The following is a 25,182-nucleotide window of genomic DNA, read 5'->3' on the forward strand; positions in this document are numbered from 1 at the left end:
TTTGATTTACTAGATGTACTTTATTTCATACACTAAAAAAGTGATGTAATTGTAATTCCCAAAATTCATAATTTTAAAACAGCTATACATCACACATTCCACACAAACTCAGTTTTCTTTCATAGGGTTGATATATATATATATAAAAACGTATATAAATTGGCAGCAGCTACTTAAAACATAATAAAAAAAGCAACTTACATATTCATGTACTGGTTCATGTATAAAGTGATTCAATGCATTTGTACTTTTTTTTAATTTAAAGTACATCACCACAATTACAATAATGATTGTGATCATTTAAAAGGAAGAAAAGATGATGAAGAAAGAAAAGATTAAGAATTACTGGCCACTATATAGAAGAGCTGACTGTAGATGCTAGAGACCTAGTTTGTATTGTAGTTGAAACACATTGACAAAACAATGTAACAGGGAACACTTGCAACTTGTCAAGAGTACAGCTTTGAGCTTGAAATGACGGAGTTGCCAAACGGGTTGATATAAAAAACCCCTCTCCCAGCAAGACAAACATGAGGCGATATGCATAAGTATTTCAAGAAATGATGTAAAAGAAACTATTAAATGCATTATTTATAGCTGTCACCAGAAGCACTAGTATTGGGGTAGTGTCCCATTGCCCCTCAGCAGTCAACAGCCACGAAACTCAGTCCTACTTCTGAATAGAATGAGAGGCATGCATCGGAGTGAAGTATCACACAGGAGGAGCCAGTTTCTTACATTAAATGAAACCAAAAGATTAATGAGCTACAAGCCTCAATGTCTGGCTCCCAGCCTGAAGAAGCCTTTAATTCATCTAAGATGTACCCCTTAATCTGGCGACAAAATTCCTCCTCTCTTATCATTGCTTGTAGCATAAATTTAGATCTGTAAACATCAAATGGAGCAAAATGCAGCTTTAACAAAATATGTGCTGCAAAATACAATACACAACTACACAAAAAGATATAAAATACAATGAGATTCTATCCCTGATACAAACTGTGAAACTTTGAAAAACAGTGGCAGTTTATATCACAGCACAGTACACAAACCAAATGAAAGAGCGAATTGTTGAACTTCACAGCATTGTCAACCAGAAAATTTGCAGAAAGCAAGTTCCTTTAAAATGCATTTTGGCTGACACGCTTGGCAGTAGATCTGCTGATCCATCTGTTGTCTGCATCAATACCACACACAAAAAAATATCAGTTAGAAAGAACAGATACAGATAATATGAGTCCTCTCATATATCCAAGGTTTTGATCTAAGAGGCTACAAGAAGGGGCAGTAGGTGGACGTTTTCAAGTAACAGACAAGTTCTGATCTGCAAAAAGCATAGTCTAATTTTTTTGTCTTCTATAAAACACAGTATCCTTCCATCTCCATAACTCCCTGGACCCTCAGTAGCAAACAGGTTAAATCCCTAATCCGGTGCCAACGGTAACCCAGCAGCCGGCAGGAACAGCAAGAACTAAATCTCTATCTCTATTGATGATCACTAGTGCAACTATCGTGATGATACGATACACTGCGGGTCGCACTGCTTGTGGGCTCACGGATACCCGTCAGCCGTTAGTAAACATGGGGCTTGAGCAGCTCTGGACAGACTGCCCCCTCTGCGCCCCCGGCCCCGCGCCCATCCCGTGCCCGCGACGGGAAGAGCTCGTTCCTCTCCCGGAGCCCATGTCTGTGTGGCGTCCTCCATAGCCAAGGCCTCCCCGGGCCAACAGTTCTGGTGCAAGGACGGGCCGGGCCGGGCTGGGGCGCTGGGCGCTGGGCGCTGGGCTCAGGCCTGGCCGTTAACTCCCCTCCGGTTTCTCCTCCTGAGCTGAAGGAGGCCGCTCTGTGGAAGACACTTGACTTTTTTCACCACCATCCCCTTCTCCTTGAAGAAAGGCACAAGAGAGAAAATGAACCAGAGAAGCGTCGCAGGAGCCCCGAAAGAGCTCGAAAGAAGTAGTGGCCTCTTAGCACTCCAAATTAAAGATAATGTATGACCTTCCCTGTGCACTGGGGTCACACCACTGAAGACTCACACAGCCAGGGACTATGACCAGAATCGGTCAGCTACAGGAGCCTACAGGAGGCAAACAGTGAAGTTTACATGTTTTTTTCAGTTTTGAAATAGAAAATGCAGTCCCTCTGGTTTCTAAATACATTTACTAGGCCTGGAAATGACACTCGTGTTACTAAAGACACAGAGACAGACACAGACACAGAGCATTGTAAGGTAGTTTGAAGACTCGAGGAGTCCAGGCCAATACCAGCTACAGAACTAAAGCTCTTCAACTGCTGAAGAAGGACAAAGACCGTAATCATTTCTGAATGAGCTCCTGAACCAGAAAAGACAAATGTTTGAATAGTAATCTGTTTGTTTTATATATTTTATATATTCTAAACTGGAAGAGATGTATTCTAAAATGCAAAGCAAAAGACTTACTCTTTCATTCATTCTTTCATGAACATGTTTCTACAGACTGTGTGTAGCAAACACACATTTACGCCTTCATTGTAAAGTTAATTTTGGAGTCACAAGAAGCACACAGCTTTAGATCATCTGTTTATTTTGCACAAATGGGGAGACAGTAGGTACATATATTGTACATTTGAAGTTGTCGAGACCTGGACAATCTTAAAATGAAGATAAGAAAACTAAGCATAAACTATTGATGTTTTTGAGTGTTTCTTACTGACTTGGCCATGAAGCGATGCCCAGTGTGGGCAGACAGAGCTGCACACACACTCTGGCCATCCTGCTGTACACCCTGAGCAGTGCGTCAGCTTCCCTCTCTCTCTGTTCTGTTCATTTCTTTCTCTGCAGACTACTTTATCTCCGGGAGGGGATGTTTATGCTCGCCAAGGGTTTGTTTTTCGCTATGAAAATGAATGACTCTAAACACACTCCAAAACGGGAAATACACAGAGCGTAGAATTAAAGTCAACAGAAGAGAGATTATGCAGAAGCCCTGATAGAGAAGCAACACAGAATCCAAAAAAGACACAGACCTTAAGAATTAATCTTTGCAGTCCTGTTGAGACACAGCAAAGGGCATTTTCAGAATATTCTGGGGTAGAAATAAGGCTGATCCTAGTAATGGAGCCTCGGGAGGGTCTGGCGGTGTGCCATTTTCCTCCCGCGTGACCGCCACACCTGCACAGTGGCGGCCGCTCCGCCCCGCCTCACCTGTTTTCCCGAGGTCCAGTTCGGAAAGCTTCAGAGACAAATCGCCGCCCTCCAGGTCGCCCTGGGCTCCGAGGATGTCGTGCAGCGCGTTCCTTCGTCCCGTTCGTCCGGAAGCAATGAAATCTGCGTACGTCGCCTCCACATCAGTCATTGCTGACAGGTGTCAACATAGCAGTGCCTGCGGACACAGGAGCACATGAGCCCCTCCGGGACAGAATCTGGAAGTGGAAGTCGAAACTACGGGGAAGTGAGAACAGGGGGCACTTCCTGCCACAGAGGCTTGTGGGAGTCCTGGCGCCAGCTGCTCAGCCACGTGGTCGAGGCCTGCGCTACAGCCGGACCAGTGGGCTCCAGCGGACCCTGCCTGCCAGAGGGGCCCAGCGCTGCCCTCTCGTTGAAACCCCTCTCTTGCGTCCCCATTGTATGTGAAGCGCGAGTCCAGACAACGCCTGGCGTCAGACGAAAGGGGATCGAAGACCAGGGAGCTGGGCGAGCAGGAGGCACACCGGGCACACTCTCCGGCAGCTGTGGGAGAACAGCTGGACCGCAAGGCTTGGAGATGCAGAATCCACCCCACAGCCACGGCTCTCCCACCATTGCAGCTGCACACGTCGTGAGATAAACTAAACAAACCACGATCACTTCAGAGGAGTCTGCATCTTTATAGCGTGATCACAGCACTTGTAGTTGCAAACACGTTAAACATTTGATCATTTAAATAAATCTAGTTCCAGTATTTTAAGAATTCAAGTATTTTAACAGGACATGAATATTTATGTGAAGATACTTTCCCTCTGGGAAAACTGCCCATCTAGTTTCTTCAGTCTCAGCGGGCAGTTTGCCTAGAGAGAAAACAAGTCACTTTGCCAAATAAATATTGTTGGAAATGATTTAAATATTGAGCAAGCTTTTCAAAAAATTCCACACAAAGACAAATCTATTACCATACAGTGTATACTCTCTCTATATATATCCCAGTACCTTCACAAAAACAATTCATATACTAAAATACTAAAAAAGTAAATAAAACAGGTAAAGCAGAATATATATATATATATTTAAATGGTTGAAATTCCCAGGTGTGGGAGGTATAGAGGATCACTAGCCTGGAACCCACCCAAGATCATCAGGCCATCACTAACTCATACCTGAGGGAGACGGCCAGTAAGAAACTGCAGCTTGAGCAGAGAAATGGTAGTAGGAGCTGGCATTGTGAGAAAGCCGCCATCTTGGCTCAGCACTCGGGCTCAGCGGTGTTGCCTTGAGCCAAGATGGTCGCCTGCTATTAGCAAGGAGCCTGCAGAATGAGACACAGCTGGTCTGAAGGTGTAATTAGCCCTCTTGGGGAGTGAAGGAATCTGTCAGGACGGACTCTGGGGCTTGCCGAGGGATGCCTGAGAAAATCCAGCTTTGTTCTGTCCTTGGCGCCGGTACCAGGTGGGCCAGCAGCACTGCCCACGTGCTGGAAAGCCAGGCTGTGTGGTTTCGGCCACAGGGGCACGTACACTCCTTGTGTACGAGAGGGAAAGAAAAGAAACCCAGCGTTTCTGCTGCGAAGCCTTCTTCAGGTGTGTTCGACAGCAGTGTTACCGCTTGCAACCTGACCCTCACAGGTCTTACAAGCTAGCAAGGATTTGGTCTGGTCAGTACCGGGATGGGAGCCCTCCAACAAAACCAGCCTGCTGCCTAGTGGTAGACCAGTATGGGGCGCTGTTCCCCCTGGACCAGAATTTCAAACAAAGGCCCCGATTATTCTTGACCAAAAAAGCCAAACCTAAGAAGACTGTTTGTAAGAGTGGAGGTATCAACCCTGCTGGCACCACCTGGCCTCCCTGAGAGTGCCTCATCCTTCATCGGACCTCGTTTAATTTTAAAAGCAACACAAACTGCGACACCGTGCGCTGTTCTTCGGACACGACACACACAGCCGGGCCAAAAGGGCTGTAGTGACACTAATAGGCCGCTAGAGGCCGCTGTAACGCTGTGGAGACAGGAAAACGATTAGAATGATCCCACAAACACGAAACACGCGGGCGTACAGCTGAAGAGGCCAATCTTACCGATGTCGAGCAGCTGGAGCGAGACTATGACACCCTTCAAAGTGGAATTGCTTGTGTTTATGTAAGTGGTATACGCAGGAGAATACCCTGCCTCTACCTAACATAGGAGAGGAAAACCCTACTGCTGCAGCTTAGTGCTGTTGGTAATAGGGGCACTAGGTGTGGGCCCCTATGGAAATGCAGGTCTGCTTTACCAGGGTGTAATTAAGCACGAGTGTCGTCCGGCCAAGCCCCCAGAGAGCGGGACTGGAGCTCCTTTTGGCCACCTGGGTAGTTTGATGGACAGTGGAGAGGGTTTTAGTCTACATTGCCGGGGTAGTTCAAGTCAGGAGCCGCGTCAGCTTGTGCAGGATGGAAAGGAACAAGTAGAGGTTTATTCCTGCCGAAGAGATGTCCCACCCGAAGAAGGCTCCACGGCCGAAAACGTTGTGTTTCTTTCCTCCTCTTTCCAGCATGGAATAAACCTGTACTCGTTCCTAAATTGCTAGGGAGCAACTGAATATCGATGAATACACGAATTCAAGCGGCTGTGCTCCACCTAGGTTTGAGGCATTCATGGTCCTTTCAACTTAACTGAACTCGCTATGATATTTGCTTCTGTCAGAATTACAGATAAAAGCCCCCCGAGTCACACCAAATGTTTAGAGTGAAAACCGGAGACGCAGAGACACAGGCAATACAATTAGGAGAAATATTACAGATAAAGAACCAAGACATTTGGATATAGTACTGCTTTTGGACTGGAAAACGTATGCATTTTACAATGTTCTTATCTCCATATCTCCAGACACAGCTGCACTTTCCCTAGGTGCACAGCCACACAGCGGGGAGGTCCCGGGTGCAGCACCTGGCTCAAGGCTACAGCAGCAGCGTGCCAGCTGGGATTCGGACCCACAGCCCTCTGGCTGTAGGAATAGTAGAGTACTGTACAAAGCTGAAGTCTGAAATGGTGCTGTGTCTTCGGATGTGTGCTTTCTGTTCTTACAATGGCAAAACACCACACGTGAAAGCATCGTTCTTCCATTATACTCGTCTGCGGTGCCCATGTTTGAGAGAAAGAGAGAAAATTGACTTTTTTAAACTTTTGTATTTTTGATTGTTTTAGATCGATCTGGCTGATTGTATAATTTATGGCATAAATATATTATGTATAATATGGTATACCATTTTTAAAAGTTAAATTTAAAAATTTAAAATAACTGCTAAGTTATTAATTTATAAATTAGTAAAACTTCAAGGTTTACACTCAAGGATAACTTTTAAAATGAGAACAAGGTGCCAGGCTAGTACTGAGCAGGTTCACTCACTGCAGACATTTAACAAGTGTCAATATTCAGGATTACCCCCAATTCACTGCAACAGAGCTGTGGAACATGCTACATTAACAGGTTTCCTGATTTTCACAATTTAAAGTCTTGTGTGCTACAGGTAATGAATATCTTTCACACTTTCAGAGATTTAGAGAGCATTATAGTACAGCAACCAATACTAACACAGCAGAAGCAGTAACTGCAGTAACTGCCTAATAGATAATAAGCTATTGTAATTGGAGTCTGCTGTTTATTAAAATTACTTAAATACTTGCTGTTAAACTAGCTATGCTAATAAAACCTTTTACATATTGTACAATTTATCCTGCCTGTCATTAAACACCTGGTTGCACAGAACACCACAACGATTAGATCCACCTCCATAGCCTTACTAAAATAATGAACCCGTACAGCTTTCTAGGAAAAGAAACGAGTTCTGCACTGTCGGACACTCCTCGTCTTCACGCAGAAACACCTGGTCAGCAGCCACACGCCTGACCCCAAGAATCTCCAGTCAGAGACCAGAAAGAAAACCCAAAGCACACAACAGTGGCTGAAAAATTGCACAAAGTAACATTATTGCTCTTGACTTACTGATAGTCACTGTTTTATCCAAATCCTGCAGGAGGCCTAAAGCTAAATATTTGCAGGCTAAGGCTGCTGTTCCCCAGGATCCAAAGCGTTTGTGCTATTTTGGGTTTACAGCGTCATCGCCTCTCTCCAGTCTCTTCCAGCTGTCGCCACCAGTGTGCTGTCAGTCAGACAGTCGAGGTGCATCGCAGAAAGCCCACTTAGACCTGGAAGTTGGGAAAAGCCCTTTCGGCTGTGCTCATCTGAGTTCTGTGCTTCTGGGGGTTCAGGCGTCGTGTTCCACTTGGAACAGGAGGCAAGAAAAAAAGAAAGCCCACAGTAAATGATTCCTTTTTCAACAGCAGAATAAAAAAAAAAAGAAGGTAAATGAGTCTTGTACTTCCATTAAAATAGTTTAATACACAGAAATTCATTTAACTAGTAACTGCAAGTGCAGCTTTACAGAAGCAGGACACTTCTCTGGTGGTCTGGAGTTAACAACTATGCAACAATCACTTGCATTTTTAATGCACTTAATTCACCATTACTACATAGTTACTACAATGAATAAAGCATACCGGTAGATCACACTGTCCTTGTGTCAAGGACAGGGCTGTCCTGTATTGATGAAATTCTACAGCAAAAGCATTCCTGCCAAAGGGCTACACTGAAACAGTGGACTGATCCACCTTCAACCTGCGTGTAAATACTACTGAACGTCTGTCGGACAAGATTATCCGTTGACATGAGTCCAGTACACTCAGCCACCGGGACCTGCTATATCAAGCAGCTCAGCAGTTTCAATAAGGAGACAAACCTGTTTTTAGGAAGTTCCTCCCTGCATTGGTCACTCTGCTGTGCAGCTGTCACAGCTGTTTGAGAGGGACACACCCTTACGGATGCACACACTGATCCTGGTGTCCCGACAGTAGGTGCCAACACACACTGCAGCAACTGAAAGTGACGGAGGAGTGCCCTGGCACTAAAGTGGTTCACGTGACCAGCATTGGAGAAGCAGGATTAGCATTTTCTGATCAGCTTTAGACTGGGAAGGAGCCCCTATAGCACAATGAACAGCTTCTGAGATGGCACCATCGTCAGTTTCTTGAATGATCTGTGCTTGTATATGAAAATAACCTACTGTACATCAACTTATTTTAAATTAAACTTCATTTTCCAAAATGGACGGATACAGTTTACATTTTAGGGACCTAAGAGGTCCAGTAGTTATCGCTTCTAATTTTGTATTGGCTCTCTGATCCTGGTGAAGGTTAAGAAATTCTTCCAAGTGAAACTTTAAGAAAGATGTGCAGAAAAAAATCTTAAATTCAATATCAAAGCTTTAAAGGAAGAAGTGAGCTGAGAATTGGATCCCTGCACTTGATGTAATAAATATGTCCACTGCCCAGGTTGAAAAAATGTTTGGTTAAAAAAAGCTGATCTGTCGACACGTTTTTGTTCTAGACCATCTATATTCGAAATCCTTCAGTATTTCATTATTTGCAGTAACTGAACAGCAAGGTGATGCTATTCTGCTGGGTGGCAATTGAATGATATTATAATTCAATTAGGCAAATTACTGTACATGATATCACCCAATATTCATGGTTTGTGTAGATGTACCATTTTAATTGTTCCTTTTTTTCATAAATGTCTTCACAACAGGTGTTTCTGAGTTTTACTGATCTACCCTTGTGGATGAATTCTGACCCAGTTTTAAAGAAGTCTTTTTCAACATGCGGAGATCACGATTTATAACGGGGAATCGCAGCATCATGTACCTGAAATTGAATGAACACGCACTGCCAATACGTGCCTCTCTGTTATTTTCGAGAATAGGTTTTACAGTTCATAGAAACTGAAAGACGTACAGTATAAACACGTTTACAAAAACTGGTACTACACAGAAAAAAAAGAGTTTAGTTGGCAGGCGAAACAACATAAACCAAAATAATGCACTTAAATACACAAATAAGCGACTGAGGGCAGGAAGGAAATTGAGCAGATAATTCCGAGAGGAGAAGACTGAATACAGGTCAAGTCGGCTCCTGTCACTGCTAGCACTCTTCAGTTAACATCTCGGGGAAAAAGTTTTCGGAGTTTTCACTTTTCAATGTCAGATTTGGTTGCAATTGGTTATACCCATTGCAGGCGGGATACTGTACGTACATATTACAAAAAGCCTTTTACTTTCAAAAGTGAGAAAAACTCTGCAGTGCATATACTGCTCTGAGTAATGTTCACATCTATCAGCCTTTCTCTGTGACGTAGAGATCTCAACTAACCAAAATATACATTAAATACTGTATTTAAAATGTCACAGTGAAAAAAAACACAGTCCAGATGTTACACATGAAAACAGACATTTTACTGAAAGAGAATTAAGTTTAACCACTGATGATCCTTGGTTTTGGTGTAAAACAATTTAAGAATAATTAAGGATGAAATATGCTACTACAGTAGGTGCATAAGCAGGTAGTTGTCTGGCTCTGCTCATTTTGGAAGTATTCATTGCTGAGTAAGGTTTTCGTTTATACAGAATTTAGATATACAATTTGTGTTTTATAAAATGTTCTGTTACAGGCCAATTTGGAGACGGAAATGAACGTGTCTATTGTGTCTTTGGAAGGTGGGAGGAAACCAACACAAACAGCAAGCGAAGCCCACAAAGACGCAGTCCGAGACCAGAATCCAACCCAGGAGCTGGAGTGGACCATTAATAACTCCAATTATATACAGTCTTTTTATGAGTGCTATTTTCTTTTAATCTGGTAATGCATTCGGTCAGTAAAAAAATATTAATTTTAATAAATGTCTTTAATAAATAGGTCTAAATTAAAAATTAATTTAAAAAAAAAAAAAACAGACTGGGAGATTTTGGATGGGATCACAAACTTTGCTCCCATTTTTTCATGCTCCACACTGCCCTGGGCTCAGCTTATCCATCAGGATACTCCAGCTGCCTGCAGGCCGGAGGGCAGGGCAAAAGTGCATGAGGAATCAGTCACTTATAAATCCAATTATGTTGCAGCCAGGAAGAAATAGACACCATGCTAATAATGTTAAAAAACGACTGCCTTTTGACTTTACAAATCATGTGTTTTCAATGTGCTGTCCAGGTTTCTCACCTCTGTTTGGTCACTGGGTTCATTTAGTAAATCAAGAGCCCATTTGTTCTTTTTGTAGCTCATCTCAAATTTACTTGACAAATTAGAGCACTGCTCATTTAGTACACATTTTCTTTAGTAGGATACAGTCCTTTGACATAATACCGAACTACTAAGAATGTAGGTCACTGTTAATATATTAACAATTTCTGCCTCGTGATTGTTTGGGATAATAAACGTACTTCTGTACTGCACCAGCAGACAGCTGTAATGTCACTATTAAACACATATTTAAAGAGATTTTAGAAGCAGAGGCGTGATCTCAATGCTTTACCTTTTTATTACGTGTTCTCGCAAGAAGTGAGATTGCTGTAAAGGGATGTTCTGTCCTGAAGAACCTGATGGATCTCCCATACAGGGAAGAACTGGCAATGGCTTGGGCACGAGGCACATCTCAGAGGCTGCATGGTGGAAGTGCATCTTAGACCAGGCACAGGAATTGTACTTGGATAAGGGGTTGTGGAAATCTGGAGCAAACGTCCCAGTCATGTTGCTGGAGCTGATACCATGACGTCTATCGAGAACCAGCCTTTGTAAAAGCCACTAGCAAGCTAACGGACTGGATGGACTCAATGACCTCCTCCTGCTTGTAACCATTGTGCTCTAAAGGGGGAACAATGATCTAATCTTTATTAGATCTGTAGCATTAAAACTTTAGATGTAGTATTTTGAAACTACAGTCACAAGGGAAGCATATTTGATGACCTGTAGCTGCTTATTACTTAGAAAATATGGAAACAGGCAAGAACTGGGGGGCTGCTGTATTGCCACAAAACCATGGACACAGTGAAATCATTTTTAAAAAAGACTAAGGAACCATAGAAGATAATTATTTCTCAGTCCGATTAAAATAATGAAAAGGAATATGAAACTTGCAGGTGACTTTAGCAGGATGTCAGAGTTTCACAGAGAAACTGTAGACTCCACCCCTCTTTCATCTGACCCTGGGTAAATTGGACAGCTTACTGCATACGTTCTGTATCTGAGTTCATTAGTTCCTATAAAATATTTCTAGAGCAATTTTGTTTTCAATCAGTGTTAGTAATTCCTGCATAAAAAACATAATAAAAGGGACTTGGGATTTATCTTCAGGGAGATGCTATTGACAGTGGTGAGTTTCATCACACAGTATGGGAGCCCGTGTAGTCCTGGATCCCCCAGTTTCCAGTTAAATACATTCCCAGACAATGAGTCCCAGACCTAGTTCGGATACAAGAAAGTATTTGGGTTTCAGAGGAAAAACTACACCAAAGTAGATGCGTTCTGCATTTGAGTACCAGTTAGCTCTCTTTACAGAAAGAAAGAGGCTAAATAAGATTTAGAAAAATGCTCAGTTGTAACTCAGATCGATTCACACATTATACTTCTTCCCTTTAGATATTATTTACTTCTGAAATAAGCAGCCTGCAATGGACTGGTGTCCCACCCAGCGTGTATCCTGCCTTGGGCCTGATATTTACCAGGACAGCCTCCGACTGCCCAGCAACCCCATACTGGATAAAGGAGATAAACAGCACAGTGTCCTTAGCTGAATGCAAAAAATGTGATTGCAAAAAACGTGGAAAATGAATTTTCCATGTGGCGGTAGCATGACTATTATGTGAATGTGGGTACACATTTTGTCACACAGGTGAGAGAATGACAATTTTGCAAAGGGATGTCAAATCCGTTACTCTGGAAGAACCTCACAGGATACCAAAACTGCACACAGTGCAACAGTACAAATGGCAGGATTGCCGAGTGACAGATTCTTAGATCATTACGCCACAGCTGTTGCAGGACGAGGGTTGTGTCCAACAGACAGGCAGCCCTAGATTTTGACCTCTCCTGGAATGACCCTCACTTGCACCCTGCCCCTGTCTGAGGTAACACACATCCTGATGAAAGCGTATCTCTCGCGGTCTAATCAGTGGTCTAATTGCCTCATCAGCACTCAGCTGACGATCTGTCATCCACTCTCTGCCTCAGAGGAGCCTCTGTGGAGGTCTCCGAGAGTCTGCGATGACAGGGAGAGTCGCAGCCCCAGAGCTGTGTCAGGTGAGGCAGCCACCCAAGGCACAGAGTGGGTCAGACGGGTCCCAACACCTTTCAAGAGTTTCCCTCTTGCCGAGAGCATGTGGCCACTGGGATGCTGGCTCTCTCGCGCAGTCTGGGCCTGTCCCCCCGAGGGCAGGCGCAGTGCATGCCCACTCTTTCCCGGCAGTTTTATCCACTGTCAGTCCCCCTGTGTGGGTGAGGCTCACGGTTGGCATATGGATTTAAAACCAGTCTAAAGGTTAATACTGGACCGGAACTGCCGCATACAGTACACACCTCCGGTGACGGGTAAATTAGATCAGCCAGTGCATCCTGAAACCAAGAGTGCAGGTACAGTACTCTGTGGCCTGTGTTCTCATGCTACCCTTCACCTATCTATCTTGTGGGAAAGGCACCTGTCACGAAACCTAAAATGAGATGCTTGCAAAAAGAATACCCCCGTCACCCAGTCAAGTTCAGAATTTCACTGTAGCGGCACACGAAAACATGGCTTCTCCTCGATCACCTACAGTATCCCTTGAAATAAGAGGTCCAGCGGCGGAATACTCCAATCTGAAACACGCTTCTCGATTCATAGAGAGAGACAAAAAGAGACCTTGAAATACATAAAGACCACGGCGTGCCTGAATCCGAGCCTATACCACCCAGCTACACCGTCCGCAGGCCTTACAGGAGGAGGACATGATAAGCGCGTTTCTCCGGAGCGGCGACGGCGACCCCGCTGTAAACAACACAAAGGACAGCACCAGCGCACAAAGCGCACAATGCGCAGCGCTTTCTCTCAAGCGCACCGCCGCAGGGAAACCACTTTCGGCGATGGACGGACATCGCCCAGGCGCACCGCAGCTCTGATCGTCGCTGTTTTTGAAGCGGTTTCTCACACAGCGATTTCAGGTACAGCAACCACCTCCTCGCCCCTCCCCCAGCAAGATAAAGGTCGACTCCACGGAGGCTTACCTTATAAAACCTTGCGGATAACCAGCGACTGGGGCGAATATTTACAGTTCCAAAACACGAACGTACTGTACATGGCGAAATATAAATGCCATTATAAAGACACACTAGCAGTTACGTGTTCTGTGTATAGCCCGCACACACAATGTACAGCTGAAGGATTTCGTTTTGCAGATGTGTTTTCTTGGGTATCATGACACTGAACCCGGTGAAAACGTTATCGCCGCCCCGGTCTGGCTGACCCCCTTGTAGCACGTACTGTACCTTTTAAAGCTCTGACAGTCCAGTCATTGCAACGCAGGAAGCGGATTTTGAAAGGCGGCCTCTCCTGTCTCTGTGTCGGGACTGCACTACCGAGAGCGCTCCTCTCCTGCCATTCTGGCTGTCTGATGATGTCATCGGGATTCCGGGATGCTCTCCCGAGGCGGAGGGAGGGAGAGGGAGAATATCCACGGCAGATTGCGATGGGAATGACTGCATGCGGCCTCCCGTGCTTTGCCTCGTCCTAAATATCTGTCAGCCCCCGCACATCTAGAAACTTGTGCGGCATTCAGCTACAATTTCCCTGGAAAGAGAGGTCTCGTCCTTTGTCACAGACTTTTTTTTTTCTTCAATTACAAAAATAAGTATTCCGTCAGCAGAACCCATTTGAAGTGCTCCACAAACTATTCACATGTAATGTTTTAGAACTATCAGGGTGTCTGTAGCATCCACCAAAAACGACCAACCACTTGCAAAGCGGAAATATCTCAGTTCTTACTATTTCTGTTGGGGTTGCATGAATCGCTATGCAGGTTCGCATTGTAATCCGTATTTTATTAAGATTTTCTTTTATAACCGTTCAAACTGAAATGAAAACAAAAACATTTGAGAGTGCAAGTTATTGTTTCGATTAGTGATTGTCTAGATGTCTGTCATTTCTCTTTGTTTCTCGCAAAAACTCTGCAACGATCAGACCTGAAACGTTTGACTGCGTCGGTTACAACCTGTTCACCCATTCCCATCTGATACCAGCTGGGAAACTCTGGGGAAAAGGGCTGTTACTGCAGAAACATTCAGAAAGCTTTGGAGCTTCAGTGTTGTGAATTTATTTGAGCTTAAAACGTTTTTTTTTACATTAAATAACGTGAAAACGGAAGTTGTGTTTCCCTGCGTCTTAGATTTACGGTGAAGTTCAGAATCGGTCTTTGTGCTCCTGGACTTGGAACTCACAGCCTAACGTTCAACCGATACTCGCTTCTGTACTGTAATATGTTCTTAACGTGTGCTATTGTAGTGTAATATTAGGTATCTTAAACATATTGGAAGCACCTGTGAAGACCTCCGTCTTCCTCAGCTCAAAGCCCTTTCTCCGAGTCCAAGCGGAGACGCAGTCAACGCCGTGCAATGGCTCGCCATTACTGTACAAGCAGCCAGGGCTCGATAGCCGGGCTTCAGTTTATACCACCGGCTTCAGTTTGAACGTTTCGTGTGCTCAGGTATCGGAATGAGATCTGAAGCGCAACGCAGGCACATGTGGCAACGGTGAAAGTGACGTCATGCACCAGGACTACATACAGACCCAGTACTGGACCCAGTGTGCACAGGACTGTATATGAGAAGGGCGTTCCTTGTTAGTTGCCGTACCTGTACACAGTATTTTTCGTCACTCGGGAACAGGAGAAAGGTGCTCTCCGGGCGTGTGCACAACCCGGAGTCCACCGTGCAGGTGTTTCAATATTTATTTGCTCTTGCCTTTTCAGAGCGCCGAAGGAGCCGCAGCTCCTGTATATGAAGAGAGACCTCTTTATTCCTGCCAATACAAAGACAAAATTAGCAGCCACCGACAGCTGTGTTACCTTTAACACAGCCTTCACCATGAGATAACTTCGGCCAGTGAAACGCATGTGCGTACAGTATGTATCCTACAACAAACTCCTTGTAGATGCTGTGCAGACTGTGTATAAACACACAGCACATGCAGTCCTCGTACGTTCCTTTCATCATTGTCAATCGTAAATATAGTGCGTTTTAGGGGTTACTCTGACAGCTCTGTTATAAAGTGTCTACGCCGTTACAGACAGCCTTAAGGACATAAAACAGATTGAGGTACTCTAATTGGGAGAGTATCAAACTGATTCTCACTGATGGAATAATCGCCACAGTTTTAGAGATGCCTTTCTGTCCACGCCGGTTAGAATCACGGGCTACGTCTTCATTCAATGGACTGTATAGTAAGAAAGCCAATAAATTATTTGCATACTAGATTATTGTTTTTAACGGATCATGTACATTCTTCAGTTTGTAAGGCCTAAGGCCCCAATATATTATACCCTTAATTAATTGAATTACATTAAATTCTTAATTTCGGGGTCAAAGAAATATCTTTACAAATCATAACAGAAAAGTAAAAAAATAGAATTGCTATAACTTTAAATAAGCGTACTTATTTCTATCAAAGATATTGTAACGCAGCGGGGGCTCAGGCGGGCGCCCTTGCCGCATCTGGTCGGCCCCTGCACCCTCCGGGGCTCGAACCCGGGACTTCCGCGTCTCTCTGCAGCGACCTAGCCCCGTGAGCTAAAGAGAGATCTCTCCACAGCCCAGTAGCTGTGGTCCTGCTATCACAGGGAAGGGCGGTGACGTCACCCGCTCTGGTACGCCGGCTCTTACACAGCGCCCTGTCGGCCGTAAGCGTTACACTCTCCCCCGCTTAAATCGCCGTCCCCGGCGAAGGGCTATCCCGCCCCGCTTCTGACACCAATGTAACGCAACGGGGGCTCAGGCGGGCGCCCTTGCCGCATCTGGTCGGCCCCTGCACCCTCCGGGGCTCGAACCCGGGACTTCCGCGTCTCTCTGCAGCGACCTAGCCCCGTGAGCCAAAGAGAGATCTCTCTTTAGCTCACGGGGCTAGGTCGCTGCAGAGAGACGCGGAAGTCCCGGGTTCGAGCCCCGGAGGGTGCAGGGGCCGACCAGATGCGGCAAGGGCGCCCGCCTGAGCCCCCGCTGCGTTACATTGGTGTCAGAAGCGGGGTGGGATAGCCCTTCGCCGGGGACGGCGATTTAAGCGGGGGAGAGTGTAACGCTTACGGCCGACAGGGCGCTGTGTAAGAGCCGGCGTACCAGAGCGGGTGACGTCACCGCCCTTCCCTGTGATAGCAGGACCACAGCTACTGGGCTGTGGAGAGATCTCTCTTTGGCTCACGGGGCTAGGTCGCTGCAGAGAGACGCGGAAGTCCCGGGTTCGAGCCCCGGAGGGTGCAGGGGCCGACCAGATGCGGCAAGGGCGCCCGCCTGAGCCCCCGTTGCGTTACAATATACAGTATTTTCAACAAACTGATGTCCTGCATCCTGTATAACACATTTCAGAGTCTGTAAGTGCCTGCAAGCTCAGTTTAAGCCCTGTACTGTATCTATTGCAGCCATTGTCCAAGCAGTAGTTCGTGGCCAACAGTCGCTTTGTTTAATATAGTAACTTATTGTCTGGCTCTCAAGTCTGGGCAAGAGTAGCAGCTGGCTAGCAGATTTGTGTGTTGCAGAACAGCACACATTCCGTTCTTTGCGACATAAAGATAATGCTAATTACTGCTAATAATCCAGTGTTTGTCTTTGCCAAATTATTGAAAGTATTTTACTGTGGGAGATGGAAGGCGTGCACTGAACTAAACTCGATCCTTCATTCCAGTATGGGGGGATATGACATTTAGCAAGTTTGCAGTTCAGAGCCTCACAGGCTCAGTACAAGACGGTTTATGCACCATTAGGTTTAATGAAACATGAACAACTCAACTGATTGAAGGCAATGTGTTATGTGGTACATTTTCACATTCATTTGTGAATGTGTAAACTGTACAGTATGAAAACACATTTATCTGTCGGGTAAGAGGGCGTAAGAGGGCTTTGCTTTGTCCCTTTTAAGCAAGGATGGTAAATATTGATTTACATACGTTAGGAAATACACTTAAACCAGACTACCCTAAAATAATTTACCCCACACAAGAAAAGGCTGCAGTAGTGGTGACATCCGATCACCATCTGCCCATCTACATCGTGCAGTAAAATCTACACGTTTACCCCGTGAGAACCGAGACAAGGCATCGCCAGAAAAAAACAACACGATTTCTGATTTAAGTCCAGGCCCATTCGCGCCTGAAAAATACACACAACCCCCCCACGAAATTGCTTGATGACCGTCGTTATCGTGAAAGGTTTTGCCTTTTAAAAGTGACGTATATTATAATACTTGACTAATACGCCATAATGATAGCATCATTTATTTTCATTAAAATACACAGTACTTATGCTGCATATAGTACATGAATTTTGATATTTGTACAATTCTGATAAAACATGACAGAGAAGACTTAAAAGCTAAAGATTTCCACTTTTTACATGACGTGTCTCGCAATTACGTATTAATTTATATATATATAATTGATGTCAAAGACGAAAGGGGAGGATCAGGGCTTGGGTGTGACAAGAGCCCTGTGGCGTACAGTCGGCGGTACGGCAGTGGAAAATCCGACCCAGATTGCCCGTCGTAGTGCCTTTTGTGTGCGAGGTGGGGGCAGGCGGACACGCGTGTCCGTGGGTCGGGCCGGCCGCCTCCCCCGCCCCACCTGCTGTCTGGAAACAAAGTCGCAGCGCTGGGAGCCTCGACCCCAGCCAATGAGACGAGCGGATACTGCGCCGTCAGGCGGCTTGTCAAACCAGGCTTGTTGCTACAGCAGCGGTCGCGCTGCACAGGACAAGAGCAGGCGAGAAAGATGGAGGAGTACGAGGGTGAGGCATTAACGGATTCGTGTCGTTGTCCTGCGTCCTGTGCATTGTTATTTTATGTGTCTGCGGACCCAGACGGCAACATGAACCGTGTTCAGGCTGCGTCAGGGCTGGCGGAGGGTGGGGGTCACCGCTGGGAGAGGAGGCGCCCTGTTTCCCAGGATATTGCCGCGGGCTCGCAGTGGGAGACCACCGTTTAGGGGCGTAGGGCTTGGCTTCCTGTGAGACCGGCTGTCCGGGGAACGAAGCCGCGGTCAGTCGGTTCATAACTCGACGCCCCGGCTTCCTCTTCGCTGTCCGTGTCGAGTGCGAGGTGCCAGATTGACCTCGCTCCGCTTTCCGGTACGGGCAGCCCTCCTGAACAGGGCGATTCCCCCGGGCAGCACCGTTCAAGCGCTGTTCCCCCGGCCCCCGATCGGAATGGGCCGTGATTGATCCATTACACCGCCCCCGGGAGCTCAAGGGACGGCTTCGCCAGGTCTCACCTGGGCACTGTCCGCGGACTCAGGTGACACCTGGGCTGATGCTGGGTCTGTTGCGCGGAGGAGAGTGCTCTCACGGTCACGGGGTGACCGACACCCCCATCTGTGGCTCCGGCGATGGACCGTTCTCCTCCTCTCCTTGTCTTCCGATGGGAAGCGGTCGCGGAGCTCCTCCAGGTGGGGTCGGTCGAGACCGACAAATGAGTGTGCAGAATGTGAAACATTGCCAGAGCGGCAAAGATGTGAACTGCGGGTCGGCTTTGCCCCAGTCCTGAAATAAACTAGAAATCATTTGCTACCTGGTCCCAGCGGGAGCTGTTCTGACGCACAGTAAGTCCCTAAGAGAGCTGGTCTGGTATAACTGGCCCTCTCTCCCGTTTGTGCAGTTATCTGCCCTCGTACAATGTCATATTGGCAAAACTTAAAAAAAAAAAAAGGTTCCTCGTGTTCCCGGGACAGAGGCTGCCCTAGCCAGACGTCGTGAAACACTGCCCTCGGATCGTCCTGCTGCAGTATCTGTTCAGTGCAGTAACCTGCCACAGCTTTTGTGACTTCAGAAATGAAGTGACTTCCTTCAAGCTCAGGGGGGGAGACTGCTTTTTGTTTTTTGTTTTTTTAAAAAAAAACAGATCTGTAACTGTGTTTTGACCAAAGGGAGAGTTTTATTTATATACATTTTAAGAATTCAAGAAATGTTACCTGCAAGAGAAGGCGTTACCTGTTAGTCTGTGGGATTGTGAGCGGAGTATCTGAATAGTACCACTGGGCTGACTCTTTGTACCTCCTAAGTATTATTTCGGACTCAGTAAAGTGTGTGCTTGGGATTGGCTGTCCTTGATATTTCAGTTAAAAGTCACACTGGCCTGATCACAGGCAGAAGAAGGAACAGGCCAAAACAGACTGTAGATGTTATTTCAGATGGCTGCTGTGTTTGGGAGCGAACAGGGCACCCCATAGTTACTGAGAGACTGTTGTTCTTGTTGTCAGGTAGATGTTCACTTCCACGGGTCAGATTGCTCATTTGTTACACACTCATTGTATAACGCTGCTCCGTGCACTTGAAATTGCTCAGTCCCAGAGCATTGCATTGATTCTGTTTTTATTGATGTTCTTTTGTTAGAATTTGGATTTCAGCATTTCAGGTGTCTTTTTTGTATGTTTTTATTTCTGGCAGCTGATGAGAGCCAGATTCCAGTGGAAGATCTTTTGCCTTGTAAAATCTGTGGAAGAACATTTTTCTCCACAGCGCTTGTAAGTATGCTCCTAGCTTTAATATCTTCAAATACATTTGTCCTTCTGTGTTTAACACTTCCAGAGTAACATGATTTTATTCTTCTAAATGGGTATTTTATTGCATTGCAGAGGAAAAGAAAAATATAAATATGTGCTTATTGTAGTTATTAAAATGTTGGAGTGTTTTGTTTTTTGTTAAAATCTTTTTGTATTTCATTCAGCCTCTGCTTATGAAAGTGTTCAGCCTGTTTTATATTTTCTATTGCTCAGTGTATCACACAAATGCAAATGTATCTATATATTTCGCATTCGACTTACAGCCACATTGAATAATAATTATCTTTTTTTTTCCAGTGTGGGGAACAGTTTTGTACAGTAAATATAAAGTTGCTTTTTGATAGAGTTTTTCATTTGAATAGCTGATCACTAAACTGCTCTTTTAAAACTGGACGGCTGAGTTCAGGTTTTGGCCCAAAAATATTTAAACTGCCTTAAAAAGCATATCATAGTTTTTTTTTTAATCCGACCACTACTCAGGGTGATTATATTTGAACTGTTCAAATGCATTGTAATTGAATGTAAATTGCCCAGAGACAGTACATTGACAATTCTTAATGTATTTAAAACATTGGAGAATTAATGACACTGTCAATCAATTTGTCCTTGTAGAAGAAACATGTGCCTATTTGCCAGAAAGCTTTGACTAAGAAAAGGAAAGCATTCGACTCCAGTAGGCAGAGGGCAGAAGGAACAGACATTCCCACAGTGAAACCCTTGAAACCAAGGGTGAGTAATCATCTTCAATTTAATCTTCTTTACTTCAGAACCTAGACCAAATATTATCCTTTGCTGCACAGCCTTTGAAAGTAATGCTATTCCCACAGTACATATCTTAAAAGGATTTGTGAGGCTTATGGAAACCATTTCTGATTCCACTGAAGCATTCCAGTCTTGAAGATGTGTGTCTACAGAATCTCCTTAATCAATAGTCTGTCTCTGTGATGTCGAGACAAGGCCAGGATTATTAGGAAAGCCCAGTGGAAGGAGCAGGACACCCCTCTGTGTCCCTGGCCAGAACAGACCCCATCTCTGGATTCCTGTTTAGAGTTGTTCATAACAAGTCGTTCATCGTTCAGCCTGTAAAGATAAATTTTAACTGGAGTTTTATTTTCATTGTGCCTTTCATGGGAACATCTCTAAGTAGTATTCCATATAGACGAGGGACTTATTTTAAACTTTTGGTTCTACATCATTATACTTGCAGCTTTTATCATCCAACATAATTTTCACAGAGGATTCTATAGATGAATTTGCTTAGGATTGTATGGATCTTAACAGTGATTGTGTGTCATTTACAGCCACGAGAACTGATTTGGGAGAATGTGCTCCTGTACTCTGCAAGCACTTGAAATTTGCAATAGGAAACCTCAGTGAAATAAGACGACAAAAGATGTGAGATGGTCTCATTTTGTTTTTCCAGTTGTAAACTGTCCACATACAGTACAGTCCTCTTCATTGAGAAAAATTCCCAGAGGCAGTTTGCAATTATATTAATTGTTTGGATACAGGTTCACAGCAACAGAAAACAGGTTACACAGAGATGGCGTACTTTCAGTGTTCATAATGTTTGCCAAAGAAGAACAAAAATATTGAGATGGCTGTCATGCGTCACGGGAGGTAATTACTGGAGGTAATAGCAAGCATCTTTATCTTTATTATTTATTTTTTTTAGTTGATGCTCTTATTCCATGTTTGTTTGCACACATTTACACAGCTAGGTTTTTTTAACTGGAATAGTTTGGGTGAAAGTGCATTCCACAAGAGTGCAACAGCAGTGACTCACCTGGGATTCGAACCCACACCTGTGAGGCCAGAGCCTTTCTTGCTGCCCACGCTGCTGTTGATTGTGCATCACTCAGATGGCACCAAGAGAAGGTGAAATTACCGGGAAACTGTGTTCGTCCCCGCAGCCCGAACCTCCCAAGAAGCCGTCCAGCTGGCGCAGGAAGCACGACGAGTTCATCGCCACCATCCGCGCGGCCAAGGGGCTGACCCAGACCCTGAAGGAGGGCGGGCCCCTCCCCCCGCCCCCGCCCCCGTCGTACGACCCAGGTGAAGTGGCCCCCGCCTGCCGCTGCGCTGCCCGCGCGGGCTTCACAGGCGCGCTCGAGCAGCAGCCTCGAGCACCTGCATGAGACGGGAGGGTCGGGAGCAGCGGACGCCCAGCGGACGCCCAGCTAGCGCTGGTGGCTGGGCCACGGATGCCGTCGAAGAATTAAACGGTGATGCCAGGGGCTGAGAAACCTTGTGTTCTCCCACGTCTTGTTCCAGATTATATCCAGTGTCCGTACTGCCAGCGGAGGTTCAGCGAGAGCGCTGCCGAGAGACACATCAACTTCTGCAAAGAGCAAGCGGCCCGAATTAGCAACAAAGACAGGCTTCCCGCCGATGCCAAGGGGAAACCGCCGGCACGGTCACAGGTTAGACGCTCGCTCGTCGGGTCTCTCATCCCAAAGTGTTTCAGGAGAGACCAGCGCCGTCTCCCACTGACGTCCCCGACCTGGGTGGCGTTTTTGCTTTAGCAGCCCCTCTCGGTAGCAGACCAGGGGGGGAAGTGAGAAACTGGGTCTCTGACTGAAATAAGAGAGTACTTTTAGCAGACAGAGTCCACGCTGGGGTTTAGGCAGAATGCTGGAGTAAAACCCATACAGTACCATGGGGTCTTTAATGGCCAAGTAGATTAGACCTTCACCCTCTCGATATAGGGTGCACCTCCTATACCGCAGTGTCAGCACTCACGATTCTGGCTCAGAGGGAGGAGCGCCACCTACTGGTCCACCAAGACCATTTACAGAATCGAGAATCAGTCTTGGGTCTGCCAGCAAAGTACAGATCGGGTGCATAGGCTCTTATCTATTTATAAATGACAGTTTTTCTTCCATTCAGATAAGATTGTCATAGGTTGTACAAAGGCTGCCCTGTGAAGCCAGGATCGGCTCTGTTTTCCCCATGACCCTGTATTGGGTAAAGCAGTTAGAAGATGGATGGATGTAGGAAGGCTTGCAAGTTTTGCGGTCATGCTTGCTGAAACATCCATGAATTGTGTATCTGCTTCTCGGGAGGATAATTGTGGGGAATTTGCTATCCGTTTGATTTGTGCAAAGCACGTGCAAGGTCCTGTGAGCTGCGTCACTTGTTCTGATCCTCTCGCAACAGTACAAGCCCCCGGCAATAAAGAAGACGAGCTCTTCAGCCCCAGCCGCGCCCTCCTCCTCGCGCTTGCCTCAGCGGTCCTCGCCGGCGCCGGCAGCCGCAGGTGAGAGCCGCGTCCCAGTCAGAGCTCTGAATCGCCCCCAGGTCTGGCCCGCAGAGAGGCCCAGGGAGTGATTAGGAATCGGGGATTCTGAAACGGTTCGCGTTCACATACAGTATCTTATTATACAGGCTGCGAGTCCAGTAAGGGCGTGAGTGGGCTCAGCTGTGGCCTGTGGTGAAGTTATCTGTCTGGACGGCGCTCAGTTAGCAAGCAAAGTGTTGCTGGTGGGATTCTGAATATTTGACATTCATTCTTTGGTGGAATGAAGCAGTAAAAATTAATGATGTCCTGAGCTTTATCCTGATAATAAATTGCTGAAATCACCCGATTCATAGTCGCATCTTTTTTGTTTCCGCTTGTCTCAGAGAAGGTCACAGCATCTGCTGGAGCAATAACCTTGCAGTAAAGGCCCCAGTGAGAACACAGCACTCTTCTTTATGGGATGTAGTTCTGTAAAACATTTACAGTAAATCAGTAGAAAAGCAGGGATCTTCCTTTCAGCTTCTGTGTAACATCATGTTCATATGAATTTGAGAGTTTTTTAAATATTGTCAATATTTCCGTTTTTTTTTAATATTTTGGTTAAAATGTGTTTTTTTTTTTTAAATGTGAGATAGGGTCCCATGTCAAGTGTTTTTCATTTGCCTGTGAACCTGCTGGGCAAAATCAGAATAGTGTTAAATTTGTGTCATTGTTTGTATTTAGATATTGCCAACTGTATTTGTATTGTGTACTGTACACAACAACAACAACAAAAAAACAGCTTTTCTGAACTCACTCTCTGATCTCCTGCTGAGGACTGTTGTTCTGCTCTAATGAAAAGGTTGAAGGTTGCTGACCCGGCTCCCTGTCTTTAATTAGGGCCGCCCTTGAGCAGAATCGCTTCATCTGGACCTGCCAAGACAAACGCTTCTGGCTTCTCTCCATCTCGCACCGTTTCTGCAGCGTTAACGTCCCCTCCGTCTGGGTGAGAGTTGAAAGCAAAAATAAAAATCCACAGAACGCTTTACGGAAAGCTCATTAGCCTCGTTAGTGTGCACCTGTAGCAGAGATAGAGCGACAGATGTTGATCGTGAAGCATTTGGCTTCTCTTTTAAGCAAGAAGTGGGAATAAAAATGGGTCGATTGAATCTGGTGTGTGTTTCGAGGTTTGGGGCTTAGTTCACTTAAATTGTAAATTATTGAGTTTACTGCTTTTGGCTTAGTATTGTAGTGCCTGAACAGAACATAGAAAGTTACAAAAGAGAGGAGGCATCAAGAGGCCAGGGTGCTGACTTCAACAGCATGGCTGGCAGCCTGTCCCACACCCCCACAGCTCTCTTCTGTAGGGCAGATCCTCCTGTCCTGACTGGAGGATCTCATCCAGCTGTGCCTGAAGATGTGGTATCGGCCTTATGCTCTGTATAGCAAAAAAAAAAAATCAAGATTTTGTCAAATCTATTTCTTTGTCGATAGAGCAACAGTGAAGTCGAGAACACCTACTTCACCGGGATCCCTGAAGAATACGTCTGGCGCTCCAGGAAACAAAAGAAAAGTCTACAATGCTGATAGCTATGCTACCAGGTATCGTAACCACACACATCGGGGTCTGTAGGGTCTTCATACAGTGCATGTGATAACAAGCATGAGCTGTGTGCACAGGGCAGCTTGTCTTGGAAAGGTGTTGTAGCAAGGCAGGTGTTCAGTAGAAAAGAGCACTCAAGGCATTTCTGTCTGCTAAAAAGAGAGAAACTGAGGGTGTGTCGCCAGGCTTTTTCTGGGAGTCTGCAGACTTTTTCCATCTATTCCTGTCTGTGAGCTGTTTTGAGTGTATGTTTGTATTGGACATTTCATTGGAAAGTTGCACAACAGGGTCATAGTTTATATTATATAGAATTGTTTTTAACTAAGCTGTTGAAAATAAGCCAGTAATCAATTGACAATTGGAGGAAAAAATGTGCAACTGTCATTTGTTGGCAGTAGTAAGAAGGAAGTGTTTTGTTAGTATGTGTTCCAAACTACCAACACAGGTATTTAATTAGTGTTTGTGCTCAAACCAGCCCCTCAGGTTTCCTTGAAAAGCACATGAAGTCTGCTCTGCAGAATCAGGTGTTCCTTCTGAACGCTGTCCT

General features: G+C 45.4%; 2 protein-coding genes across 9 annotated transcripts in view; one reads left to right on the forward strand and one right to left on the reverse strand.

Annotated features, from left to right (window-relative positions):
- Positions 1-13,713, reverse strand: pkia (cAMP-dependent protein kinase inhibitor alpha). Of its 4 annotated transcripts, XM_088644227.1 has the most exons (4): positions 7,942-8,274; positions 7,149-7,427; positions 3,185-3,362; positions 1-1,885 (listed from the first exon to the last, which is right to left on the reverse strand). In XM_088644227.1, exons 3-4 carry the CDS (start codon positions 3,333-3,335, stop codon positions 1,800-1,802), a joined length of 237 nt encoding a protein of 78 aa, XP_088500353.1. In that variant the 5' UTR covers positions 3,336-3,362; positions 7,149-7,427; positions 7,942-8,274; the 3' UTR covers positions 1-1,799. The 4 variants fall into 4 exon arrangements, with proteins under 4 accessions (XP_088500353.1, XP_088500349.1, XP_088500351.1 ...); XM_088644223.1 differs by lacking the exons at positions 7,149-7,427; positions 7,942-8,274 and adding an exon at positions 13,547-13,713; XM_088644225.1 differs by lacking the exons at positions 7,149-7,427; positions 7,942-8,274 and adding an exon at positions 13,286-13,540.
- The window catches only part of zc2hc1a (zinc finger, C2HC-type containing 1A), a 15,633-nt gene continuing 3,327 nt past the window's right edge, over positions 12,877-25,182 (forward strand). For 2 of the 5 annotated variants that reach the window (XR_015941036.1, XM_088644221.1), the window contains exons 1-8: positions 12,880-13,222; positions 19,697-19,773; positions 20,425-20,541; positions 21,726-21,867; positions 22,087-22,235; positions 22,972-23,071; positions 23,933-24,038; positions 24,527-24,634. Coding sequence is in view for 4 of the 5 variants with exons in the window: in XM_088644221.1 (XP_088500347.1) it covers positions 13,093-13,222; positions 19,697-19,773; positions 20,425-20,541; positions 21,726-21,867; positions 22,087-22,235; positions 22,972-23,071; positions 23,933-24,038; positions 24,527-24,634 (929 nt within the window). In the remaining variant the exon portion in view is untranslated. Of the gene's footprint in view, positions 13,223-17,775; positions 18,044-19,696; positions 19,774-20,424; positions 20,542-21,725; positions 21,868-22,086; positions 22,236-22,971; positions 23,072-23,932; positions 24,039-24,526; positions 24,635-25,182 lie in introns of those variants that run through there. The other 3 variants (XM_088644220.1, XM_088644219.1, XM_088644222.1) reach the window with 3 other exon arrangements.

The sequence above is a fragment of the Lepisosteus platostomus genome, chromosome 8, assembly GCF_059453375.1.
Source record: "Lepisosteus platostomus isolate fLepPlt1 chromosome 8, fLepPlt1.hap1, whole genome shotgun sequence".
In the NCBI taxonomy this organism is placed as follows: Eukaryota; Metazoa; Chordata; class Actinopteri; order Semionotiformes; family Lepisosteidae; genus Lepisosteus; species Lepisosteus platostomus.